The sequence below is a fragment of the Filicampus tigris genome, chromosome 12 (assembly GCF_054856515.1).
Source record: "Filicampus tigris isolate MCC_2025a chromosome 12, RoL_Ftig_1.0, whole genome shotgun sequence".
Lineage (NCBI taxonomy): Eukaryota > Metazoa > Chordata > Actinopteri > Syngnathiformes > Syngnathidae > Filicampus > Filicampus tigris.
The window spans coordinates 7,795,981-7,808,525 of record NC_141228.1 but is presented as its reverse complement, the minus strand read 5'-3'; the positions used below and the strand labels follow the sequence as shown (position 1 = coordinate 7,808,525).

The window sequence follows — 12,545 nt, the reverse complement described above, 5'->3', positions numbered from 1 at the left end:
GCACACGTGACATTTCGATCCTGGATGACGTCCACATATAGGACATTGAAAAACATTCTTGTGATATTAAGGCTGGCATTGCTGAACTGGTGGAGCTTGTCTGTCGACATGTTGCACCAGCCAACTGTCTCTCCTCCCCTGAGCAGATACATCACAATGACGTGCTGGTTTGGTTTGTAGGGCTACTGGAACAAAACACTGCTATGTGGTACGGTACCATTTCGTTTGTGTCAACATTATCTCTTCCGCAATACTTTCCTCCTAAGACCAGTGCAGATATGCAGACTTATACAAAACCTATGTAAATATGCCTCCAAATAAACATGGCACCATATATAAATCGTCTCTCAACTGAATAGTGTCTGGTTACAATTTTTGCCTTGTAGAATAATGAACGGCGTCCCGGTAATACGAAATGGAACGCGGCCACTGAGGCCCGCTTCTAGAAAACACGTGATCCCTCTAGCCTGCTGACGCAACGGGAAGGAGTTGGGGGCGTGACCAAGGAGGAGTCAGCCATGAGGTTATAAAAAGGCTGCAGCTGCTGCGAATCTGACACCTTTCACGTCCCTTCAATCGGCCTCACCCCCCACGCGACCGTCCTCTGCGGCTGCCCAAGCAGTGGATCCGATCAAGACGCTAACGCTGGAGCTGTAAAATTAACAATTAGGTAAGTGCATCCCTCTCGTGTTTTGTAGTCTTTTTAAGTAAAACATGACCCGTTTTTTTCGATGACTGTTGATTACGCGGACCACCAAGTGTGTAAATGGTTTATTTGGCTTTAAATCTTGTATATGATGTACGGACAATGTTAGAAAATTATCAAGTAATTTTTTTCTTGATGTCTGGCGTTGGTTACTAAAAACCAGCACGGAACACTAAAAGGCAACTTCAAGTCAGCTGCTACGCGGCTAGCTTTTAGTTTAGCACGCGCTGTTTAGCTTGTACAAGGCTTCGCTCAAGTTAGCGTTACGTCGTATTTTTTTAAGCCCATTACTTTGTGCCGAAAATATGATGAGTTACCTTTGCCAATTAATTGGTATGCATGGCCGGATTTGGGTATTTTGAATACCTGGATACAGTATCCATCTACACGGGTAATTAACTTGTATATACATATACACATAAACTATATTTGCGATATTTTGCAGTGTTTCCGAGGTAATAGCGATGCATGTTTGCGTTGTCCGCAGGGCTGCCCTCACCAGTGTGATCACTTGCAACTGTCTCGGAAACCCCTCGGTTTCGGAGAAAGTGCAATCGGATAGGCCAGACACCACTGCCGCAGCAGCCGCGCGTCCTCCAACAACAAATCGCCCAAATAAAAGCAAAATGGTGCAAAATAAGATCACCGAAGTCACTGGATTCCACCGCTCTTTTAAGGTTTGTTCAGTGTGAGTGTGCTTGTGTGCGTGTGTGGCTTATTGCACGCGTTTAAGAGAACTGCTAACGATCAACACATTTGTTCATAACTCACCTTATGACAATTAATGCACGAGGCTATCCAGCTGCATGAATGAAATAGGGCATACAACTCGATTCAGCAAGTTGAAGACCCTCCTGTGACTGTATTGTAGTCTGATGTTAAGTCTACAGTATTTCAGGCCCAATAGCTGCTCTTGTTTGATTCTAGCTCAGTGCAGATGAACCAAAGGAGTTGATCTATTGAGGAAATTGTTGCTCTTTGCTTATTTCAGTATCTTACTTTCCAGGGCCAAAATCCTTTTGCGACAGATGACTTCACCAAAAATGGATCTCATCTTATTGATTCAACATTTGATTTTGATTCCTCCCCAAGGCATGGTGGGTATTAATGCATTAGTTGTACAGTGACCCATTTCAGTGCGGCTGCTTCATCGCCTTAACAATTACTGAGCTTTGTATTAATGTAGTCCTTATTGTGACAGATATACCTTCCAGCCAGCCCATAGACATCCCTGATGCCAAGAAGAGAAGCAAGAAGAAGAAGCGTTGCAGGGCAACCGACAGTTTCTCTGGACGATTTGAGGGTAAGGTAATTTTCTGTGGACTGTGGCTTGATGTAAAATTCTATCGCGTGAACAGAATGCTTAAGATTCAACTCTCGCAGATGTATACAGACTGCAGGATGAAGTACTGGGAGAGGGTGCCTATGCCAGGGTGCAAACATGCATAAACCTTATAACCAACAAAGAATATGCTGTCAAGGTAAGACACACACACACACACACACACACACAGCCGTGTCTAAATGTACAATATGTTTATTATTGAAGTCTTTTGTTGAAGGAAGTTTTGGTGCGAAAGCAGGATATTCAACTCTTTACATTGGCTGCCACATGACTCTCTTTGTGTGCTACCGCTGCTCTGGAATTAGCTGCAGTCAGCAGACACTCCCCTGGCTGTTTTTACTTGCAGTTAGCCTATCACAGAGCAGGGAGGGATATACCCTCCCATTCATTCCACTCCTATTGCCTCGTGAGTGGATGCTCTGAGAGAGAGAGGTAGAGAGAGAACATTGTGTGCTGCCAAAACAAAACCCTCTTATAGAAGAGGAGGGGTGTGGGTGGCGCTGGTTGAACATTGTGAACCATGGTGTTTACATGGTTTTATTCCTGTTTTTGCTCTCTGCAGTCACATTTTTTTCACTTTTAAAGACACGCCTCGACTTCCCTTTTTGAAAACTATATGCTCACATGAGGAAGCAAAACATTTCAAAATCTTTTTCTCGACGCAAATGTCTCAAGTGCAGTGTTTTTCTGAACATTATTTCCTGACGCCAAATGCACAAATCCACCTGGATATTAAGACGTATGCTTGCATCCACAGCCTTTTTTGCATATTTATGCAAGCAAAATCATTTAGTTGGTTCCCTACAGAGCACATCCTGTATCTATATCATAGAGGTGAATAATTAAGAAGGCTTGAGGCCAAGCGTTTGGTCATGCGATGGCGATCTGTTGCTGTTGTTTACGCTGTGACGCGTTGGTGGATCCCCATGGGACTTTGTCATTCTGGGGGAGGAAGCGTGTGGAGTAGGTCATTTGCTTGTTGAAAGGGGGCTCAGACTGCTCCTGCCAGATGTCCCGTCTACCATCCCCCTCATCCCCCAGACAGGCGAGTTGCAAGTGTGGTCTCCTTGTGTTGCAATTGTAACAAAGCTTCACAAAGTACAAGCAGCAGACTGCGCATATTTTACAACTCCCCTGGCTCAGATGTTTTTTTGACCCTCTTGCTTTGCAGCATAAATCTCAACACCCTAGTGTGTGTGTGTGTGTGTGTGTGTGTGTGTGTGTGTGTGTGTGTGTGTGTGTGTGTGTGTGTGTGTGTGTGTGTGTGTGTGTGTGTGTGTGTGTGTGTGTGTGTGTGTGTGTGTGTGTGTGTGTGTGTGTGTGTGTGTGTGTGTGTGTGTGTGTGTGTGTGTGTGTGGATGGATCAATGGATGGAGATATACAGTAGATGTTTATGGGTGTTTTATTGGCTCACCTGTTTTATGAACTATTGTGCTAATTTGTGCTGCTGACTCAGACTGGATGAGTGCAAGGGGCTTTGGAATGCTCACAGCGCTCTTGTCTGTGCATTAATCCTAGACGCATAGCAATAGTGCTCTTCAAAAACAACTGTAATCCAGCTACCAGGAAGAGAAACCTACACAACATCCAAGCAAACAATAACTGTCCAGGACTGGAACATTCAGCCCTTTTGATTTGGGGTCAGCAGTCTATCGTGCTCTTGGCATGACGCTCAACTGATGGTGGCCCCTCGGTGGTTAAGCCCTCCATGGCAGAGCACAGTTATATTTAGAAAGCATGTTTTGTTTTTACCGTAAACAGTTTGGGATGAGCCCACGGAATGTTTCAAATGAGCAATACTTAAGCGCAAGCGCACTTAAGATTTAAATAAGACTGACACATGGTACTAAATATAGAGATGCTCTTTGACTTTGTTCATTATCATGGCTTTGCTGCCAGCATTGAAAGTAGGTTAAAGTATCTTTGCAAGTGTGTCACAGGGTGGGGTGCCTTTTGGGAAGCAGGGGAAATGAAGGTCTGCTCTTAACTTGGCACCACATATGGAACATGTAATCTACTCTCTGTGGACACATGTAGGATTTTGGGCTGCAGTGAGGGGGCATGTCCACAAAGTTAAGCATACCATTCTGCATATGGCCTTTATTTTTAACTACAGTTTATGACCTTCTCCCCTTACCAGTCAACTAAAATACTGTTTGCATTTTCTTTCAGATAATTGAAAAAAGACCAGGCCACAGCCGCAGCCGTGTCTTTCGTGAGGTTGAAATGCTCTACCAGTGCCAGGGCCACAGGTAGTGATCGTACTCACGATAGAAAACTAAATGAAAATGTGTAAATACAACTAAAATGAACGCACGTTTAGGCAGAAGGCACTTTGCTTGACTGGCTGCATCTTCTCTCTTTGCTTAGCAACATCCTGGAATTGGTGGAGTTCTTTGAAGAAGAAGACAAATTCTATCTGGTGTTTGAAAAGCTCAGAGGAGGTCAGTGAATTGCAGCCGTTCGCACACCACTCATTTCATTTTATCTTACCATGTAAAACGCCTGGCATGCCTTTTTTTTTTTTTTTTTTCTGCCTCATGTGACTGCTGTATCTGATATTCTCGTGTTCCCTCCGATTAGGGTCGATTTTGGCACACATTCACAAGAGGCAGCACTTCAGTGAGCAGGAAGCCAGAGTTGTCGTGCAGGACATTGCTAGTGCTCTGGACTTCCTGCATAACAAGGGTGAGCACACACTCGCAAATCCTTACCCCTGAAAGTTACAAAGGAGACAATGTGTCCTCCTGGTGACATTCTTAATACTCATTTGAATTGTTTTTGCATTTTGATATTCACATTTTGGATATTTGCTTATTGCTTTGGCTGTGATACACTACCCAGAAGCATGACTGTGGCATGTTCATTTCCAGGAATGGCACACAGAGACCTCAAACCTGAAAACATCCTCTGTGAAAGTGCAGACAAGGTGAGTGTGTGTGTATATGTTCTGTCTAGTTCAATTATGTGTTGATAAATAGACGGGCAAGCTACTCTAGTACAGTGATTACAGTCCAGGTAAAGATAGTGTGCAAAGGGATCTACAATTGTCCTTAGGTCACGAATGATTTAACAGGATGATATGAGATCTTTATTCTAATCGTGTATTCCTCTCCCAGATTTCCCCGGTTAAGATTTGTGACTTTGACCTGGGCAGTGGTATCAAACTGAACAGCGACAGCTCACCCATCTCCACCCCGGAGCTCCTCACGCCTGTAAGTTCATGATTAACTTTTGGTCACGTTCTATAAATTATCATGGTAATGTGCTACAAGGATCCGCACATGTGGGGTGTGGCCATCCAGAACTTGGACGAGAGTCATTAGGCTCAAACATATTGTAATACAATAGATGAGATTGCATTCATCTTTGCCATTGCGCAGAGTACAAGTACGGATCCAACAAAATACAGTTCAGCCTCTTCAGAGGTGCAAAGACAGCAGAAAGTGCAGACTGCGTATATGATTGGTAGTGTCTTTGCAAAGTGGATTTTTTTGAGGGACAATTTGTTTGGTGGGGAAGTTTGAAAAAAAAATAATAAAGAAAATACAACTTTGACCCACTTGTGAAATTGTGCAAATCTAATGTTGAGTCTCGGGTTAGTCGTTGTTTTGTTCCTTTCCTCTGCGCAGTTGCCTTTTCAATGTAGATAAGCGCTGTGCTTTCGGGCTTTAAACTGCCTTTTATCAAGTCTAGGCCGCCTGCCCATTGGTCATGCTGGATGGTGTTATGCACAGCCCACTGATCAGTTTTTCATTGTCCCAGCCTGGCAGCATTCTTTTTACCTTATCAACGTTATGCTATCAGCAGTTCCCTGCTAGATATCCCTCAGTGTAAGGTACACGTCCTACTTATCAGTTGTAAATATTCAGGTCCAAGAGTTTGAGGTTATGATTGTTCGACCCGCACCGTTGTCAAAACATCGACGCGAATGCTTCAAAGCAAAGTGCCGAGAAAATTGGGACGCTTGCCATCTAATGGTTCTGGCTTTTGCCATGTGTTGACACAGGCAGTCTGTGTGTAGTCTGAGTGTACTTGATAGATGGGTGAGAGCAGGTGGAGGAGGGTGTGCTTTAGCCTGCAGGAATGTTTTGTGTTGGGGGCTAACTTCATCTTCCTATTGAGAAACCAGTGAATGGAGAGCCCTATACAGTTCAATGTGCTTGTATATAAAAAGAAAAAAAAAAGTGACTTACTGCAAAGGTTTTAGGAAGCGGTAAAAGCCTTGTAATGTACCGGAGAGGAACTTCCAAGGCCATGTTCTGTTGAGTGTTTACAAAACCAGGTACAAACCTGTGAGGCAGTGTGGAGACATTCATCCTATCTCTGCTTATTTAATGTCCCATGACCCCAAGCCTACATTTTTGTAGTGTACTTTATACAAAGGAGATAAACAAGGTTTGTTCTAGAATGTTTTTATGTCCCCCTCCCATACCTAGCAACTGAGATATGATTGGCTTAGATGAGTGGGAGAGGAGGGGGTCGGGGGTTGGCCTGCTCATGCGCCCTAGCTTGTGTTTTTTATTTTTTTTTTCCCTCTTTGCCTTGGTCTCAGGAACAATGTTATCTGATTTTCATCTGTCTGCCCCCACTCATGCTGCATTTGTAGAGTTGCTGCTGCACAACGTTTACATAATTTTTGCATCTACTGCATTTATCTGTGGAGCTGTTTAGTATATCATTTTTGTTCAAGGCTTTTGCACCATTTAGTTAGAAGTTTAGAATGATGAGCTATGTAGGTTGGATGAACCTTTCTAGGAAAAGGCTAAATATTGCTTACCAAGAAATCTCAACAGGGGTCTGTCAGTCCAGCATAAAATAAGCGAGGCTGCTCGAATATCAAATCTCTCACGTGCAGTATTTGGGAGATGGCTGGAACAGGAAACGGAGGCGTTGCAAACAAGCAGCCCGATTGAGCCAAAATCGAAGCAGTTATGGCTGCTGTCCCATTTGCAAGTTCCTCTAAAGCCTCACCAGGTAATCTTGTTTACCAACCTCAGGGCTTTGGAACATGAAGTGGCGTCATTATGGGATGACTAGTCACATGGTCACGGGAAAGCCCCAGCTTGCATTTTGAACAGCACATGAAGAAAAGTTTGAGTGGGCACCGGATATACTGCTTCTGCGGGTTTGTTAGCCTCGATGCACTTATTTCACTGGCCCTTTCCCATGTTATCCGCAGAAGCTGCCAGTGGACCAAACCAACTCAACCCTTTTTAGTTGGCCACGTTTTTGGGAAGCATTTTTTGTTTTTGCCAGTTTTTGTCTGTTGAGGCAGGCTTTCCAGACATGTTGATGGTAGAAATGTGGGGGTTGGGATTTTTTTCCTACGACAGAAGCTGCTTTGTCTGAGCTCAGGTTCCTGTGCAGCACATTTCATGTCATAAATATGGAGGAGGAGCTGCCGGGATGTTGTGCAATAAGTCTTGCTCACTGTAAACATGCCCCCAACAGATGAAAGGAGAGCTGAGTTGTCCTGGGTTTCCAAGCCAAATTGCACATATTATTTGATTTATTTTTAGCTAAGGGCTTATAAGTGAATGGGCACAATAGAATTGTTGAATGAAGATGTGAACTAGTGACCTGCTCCTCTTTTGTTCCATTAAGGCACCACTTGGCGTTTGTGCTTTCAAGTTATGTAACTGGTAAGGGCTCGGCCCAGTCTGTGGTTCTGCAGGATGGCCAATCCTCTTTGCTGGGCTCAGTGTTTGGCCTAATTCTTGTCTTGGATACATAACAAGGCAACGTCAGAGCCTGCCTGCTTTTGCCCTCAGTCCACTGTGTACTGTGTGCAGCTGGATGGTCCAAGTTGTGACTCAATGTTCCTGCAAACCTGCCCCGTTTGATGCTGTGCAGGGATGTTGCACAACATGTTTTCACTTGCCACACAGAGTAAAGCTGCGCGGTGCCTTTTTTTTTTTTTTTTTTTTAAACTGGCCCATCTTTTTCGAGATAAGCATGTGACTCTCACAGGTCACCCCAGTTTAGGCCTCTAGCTTCACCACGAGGTGTCAGCTGAACTGCGGAATGTGTGCAGCAGCAGCTAAAGAAAACACTTCTCTCTTCATGTGTGCTGCTTTTTTCCAAGCCTGTGGCTAACTGATGTGTTCTTTCTTTCCATCAGTGTGGCTCTGCAGAGTACATGGCACCCGAGGTGGTCGAGGCCTTCAGCGAGGAGGCCACTATTTATGACAAGCGTTGTGATCTCTGGAGCCTGGGAGTCATCTTGTACATCATGCTGAGTGGTTACCCACCTTTTGTAGGCCACTGCGGGGGTGACTGTGGCTGGGAAATGGGGGAACCCTGCCACAGGTGCCAGGTGAGATTATGGAAGAATCGCTCAGACTTTTTCAAATGTTTTTCGTTGGTCTAATTTTTGATGTAAACAAAACTGCTCTTCTCCTTCCGTAGAACACCCTGTTTGAAAGTATTCAGGAAGGAAAGTATGAGTTTCCTGATAAAGACTGGGCTCATATCGCCTCAAGTGCCAAAGACCTTATATCCAGACTACTGGTTCGGGATGCCAAAAATCGCCTTAGCGCTAGCCAGGTGCTGCAGCACCCCTGGGTGCAGGGGGTGAGTGTCAAGCCACCATGCTACCTCTGTAATTTGGTGTTATAATGGAGGAATATACATTCTAATGGGCTTGTCTTCTTTCTTAGGGTGCATCTGACACTTGGCCTGCACCGGTGTTTCATCAGAGGTGAGGCAGTTGGCCATGCATGTTTTATGTATTTATTTATTTATCTTAAATGCAGCACCTTTTTATACCCTGCGAAACTCATGTCCTTACTTCTGTTCCTCAGAAGCAGCAATGCGAGGGATCTGACATTCTTTGCGGACAAGGCCATGGCTGTGAACCGGCAGCTAGCCGAACAGGATGGCATGGAGGAGCAGCAGCAGCTGGAGACCCCCTTTGTGGTCACTGCTGCCGGCTCTTCCATGCGCCTCTCTCCTCCTTCCAACTCGCAGCTGGCCAGGCGAAGGCAGCGCAGCAGCCAGCCCAAGGGCGGCCCCGTGTCTGCTGCCGAGTTGCGTCAGCTCTTGGCCCCTCTTGTTATTGTGGGGGACTGTGCCTGAATTTTGTCAACGTTGACCTCAGACCTTCTGCGAAGACCTGCTCCTCTCCTTGCCCGTCTTTGACTCTAGCTGGCCTTGGTCCCTCGCCATTCGGGCTCTTTCTGCCTCGCTGTAAAGGGGAGACCGCAGCTCTTCTAAATGCCTTTTGACCTTCTGCAGCACTTCTGAAGCACATCAGCCCAGGGCCTGCAAATACAGATGCACATCCAGGTTTTGGGGGAGGGAGGTTGAGAGAAGTGTTTTCTAAGTTTCCCCACTCCCCTTTTCTCTCAACACTTATGTTTTCGACTAAGCTCAGACACCAAAGGACAAACTCTCGTGCTGCTCCCGCGTTACAACTGGATCCACTGTGAATTAAGTTGTCTGGAATGTTCTCTTTGCCTGTATGTATATGCACGAATGACCAATTTGCACATACATACAAGCATATGCAATATGCCAAGATGAAGGTGTATATAGGGGGGGTGGAAGAGCTGTAAGCCAATGCTGTCTGTGCCTGGTGCAGTTATTGTGTGGCTGGGGAATCTTTAAAGCTATTTATTTTCTTTTTGTTTTCCATTTGAAGCAAAGAGTTTTGGAATCGATTCGGCTTAGTGGCTATGCGATTAAAGCTCCAAGAGCAGAGAATGTGTGTATACTGCCAGCCATGATGCAATTAGTGCAGTAATGTATATACAGTTTGGCTCAATGCTGTATGATCAGTTGCCATACTGTTCAGTATCTAGGGTCGAAAGTATTACTGTATTTGGTCGCCCCCGAAAATGACTTGGCAGCCATGAACAATGTCTGATATGTTGCCCGGAATAATGATCACAGTAAAATTGAGATGTTTTATTTTATTTTTTTTTTATTTTTTATATTTGTCCCACAGCCACACCCAGTGCTTATGGTTTTTCAGTTTTGTATTTTTTTTAGTATGCAAATCAATGAATGCGTCAGCACTAACCTTTATATTTTTGGCACTGAAGGTTAGAATTCCCTCTTCCGCAGGGTTTGAAAAGCACATTTTGGCCAATATGACCTCGTCATAAATTGAATACACTTATTTGAACCATCAGCATTTTTAATGCATTGTCTTATTTTTAATTAGACATCCATTTCCAAATATTGACGTAATTGGAGACCGTTTTTCCCCCCTACAGCCTAAAAAATTAAAAAAAAAAAAAAAAAAAAAGGAAGAACATTCCGCAAAAACAAACAAAAAAAGTCTTCACAAATATGTAGCTGTATTATGTTTACCTTATTTTTTCATCTTAAAACTCCATGTGAATGTGCCATTTTTCCTTTAATTTTTGTATGGCTTTTTTTTTTTTAAACTTTTTTTATGTTGGCGATTTGTCAAGGAGGTGCGGTTGAGTTCAGGTGAAGCACCGGCTGGTTTCCTATGTTTGTTTAATGTATGTTAAGTTGTGAGTATGAAAGTCGGCAGAAGTTTTAGTTGAGCTGGAGCGTTCTTGCCCAGACAGTTATGTTGTATTTGTTTTAATGTTCACGAGTTGGCAATAATTCTTTTCTTCTCGAATGAGGTAAAAGTTCATTCTGAGACTGTGATAGACAGTGAAAAGCGACTAGGTCCGTTTCACTAAAGAGGGTTCAAGTCATGACCTGGCACATGGGAACATGTGTCATAAACTAGCAGACAGGTGCTGATGATCCACTACCAGCACTGAAGTAATGGTACTCTGGAAATGGTTCCCTTTTTGGTAAAGGATCCACTCTGCTGATAACAGGACACTGTAATAGCGTTCCAAACCACCTACAGATGCATCATCATGGGATTTTATGTCTTATAATAAGACTTGAATTTGTATATGCAGCTGTTTCTTCTCTATTTGGGAAACGACTTTGCTAAATCTGATGATTAAGGCAATCTTTTGGGGTTTTTAAAACGCCTGATACAGTTCAGTATTTTTTTTTTTTTTTTTTTTTGTTCTCCTTCGAGCATCACAACTTTTGGACTGGGTTTGATACTTGTAATCACATATGCACACAAAGGGCCATACTCAAGATCCTGTCTGGTATAAAATGAGTTCTTGGTCATGATCATTTCTACTTTTTGGTGAAATAGCAGTTGTTTTAAGACTGTCTTATGGGGAGTAAGTTCTATTCTAAGGCGCTCACTTTTTATGTTTGTCCTTTTGATGTGCACAAGTGTTCAATTCATTCATGTGGACAGTGTCAACCCGTCACAGAATTTGAATGTAGTCCACAGGCAAAGAATTTACAATCCAGCAATACTTATCAAAGCCTTCCTAACTGAACTCAAGAATGAGGCAAACAATTCTGCCTGTGGCGGATAAACAGTCCTTGAGCTGAGGCATGACAGCCAATGCCTGATTTTAACACCATCTCGATGCCTTTTGGGGGAAGAAGTTTGGAATAAATGCATCCTTAAAGTCCAAAATAAATTTGATTTAAGATAAGCACTTTACTGTACCATGTGAATGATTGCAGTTCACTCAAGGCAACACTCAAAACAGTTGTTCCACAATTTTGTATTGTTTTTCTAAAAAAAAAAAAAAAAGGCAATAAAATGCTTTTAAAAACTCACGTGTCTGTGTGATATCTATTAATCATTGTGCTCATTGATTTCCTGTAAAGTTTAAAGGACTTGGCTGGATAGTAGATACTTGGCATGTGCGACCTCCTTCCTCACCAGTTTCACATTAACATTATCTTTTGCCCAAGGATGAGGCCATGCCTACTACGGTAATTGTTTGCAGTAAATCATCTTATCAGTCACACTCACTAATATTTGAGCTGTCACGTGTCATTGGCTGTAAGTTAATACCAGCTCACGTTACCCTTCCCTGGACTATGACTTGTATGTGGTTCTACTTTAATGTCAGTCGTCAGAATGCCAATGGGGTTTTCCACGGGAGGGCCTTACCATACATGACTGATGCAACCTGCTGCAAGAGCCATGGCCTTGTGTGTGCTGACGGGAAATGATTTGGCTACATAATGCTACCCTGAGTTACCTTTATGTGGTTAAAAACAGCAATCAAGAAGAGAAATATGGAATGCTGCTATAAATTTACATACAGTATCTCAAAAACGTGAGTAGAGTATAAATCAACTGTCCGTTCAAAATAACTCGTCACACGGCCACTAATGTCTAAACTGATGGTAACAATAGTTACAATAGTTTTCTCTCCTTGGTGTCATGTGACTTACTTTCAAGGTCTTTGGTGTGAATGCAGGTAGACACACGCACAGACATTTTTGGGATAGATGTTCAAGCCAAAGAAACCGGCACACTTTGCCAAAAGTATCCACACATGAAAAACCGTATTATGTTTAACTTATGTATTTATTTCTGTAAACCAGTCAATAAAGCAAAGGTGGCGGTGAAGGAAAGCATCAGTGGATATAAAAATGTACACACCACTCAAATGTCAGGTTTTTCTGAGA

At 43.3% G+C, this 12,545-nt stretch overlaps 1 protein-coding gene across 1 annotated transcript; it reads left to right on the top strand.

Annotated features, from left to right (window-relative positions):
• The first annotated feature begins 514 nt into the window (after window positions 1-514).
• On the top strand, window positions 515-11,557 carry mknk2b (MAPK interacting serine/threonine kinase 2b). Its single transcript, XM_086047189.1, has 14 exons — window positions 515-670; window positions 1,194-1,383; window positions 1,713-1,803; window positions 1,908-2,009; window positions 2,090-2,187; window positions 4,224-4,303; window positions 4,422-4,495; window positions 4,635-4,739; window positions 4,925-4,980; window positions 5,171-5,266; window positions 8,176-8,370; window positions 8,463-8,627; window positions 8,714-8,754; window positions 8,858-11,557. Exons 2-14 carry the CDS (start codon window positions 1,333-1,335, stop codon window positions 9,129-9,131), a joined length of 1,428 nt encoding a protein of 475 aa, XP_085903315.1. The 5' UTR covers window positions 515-670; window positions 1,194-1,332; the 3' UTR covers window positions 9,132-11,557.
• Window positions 11,558-12,545: the final 988 nt, after the last annotated feature.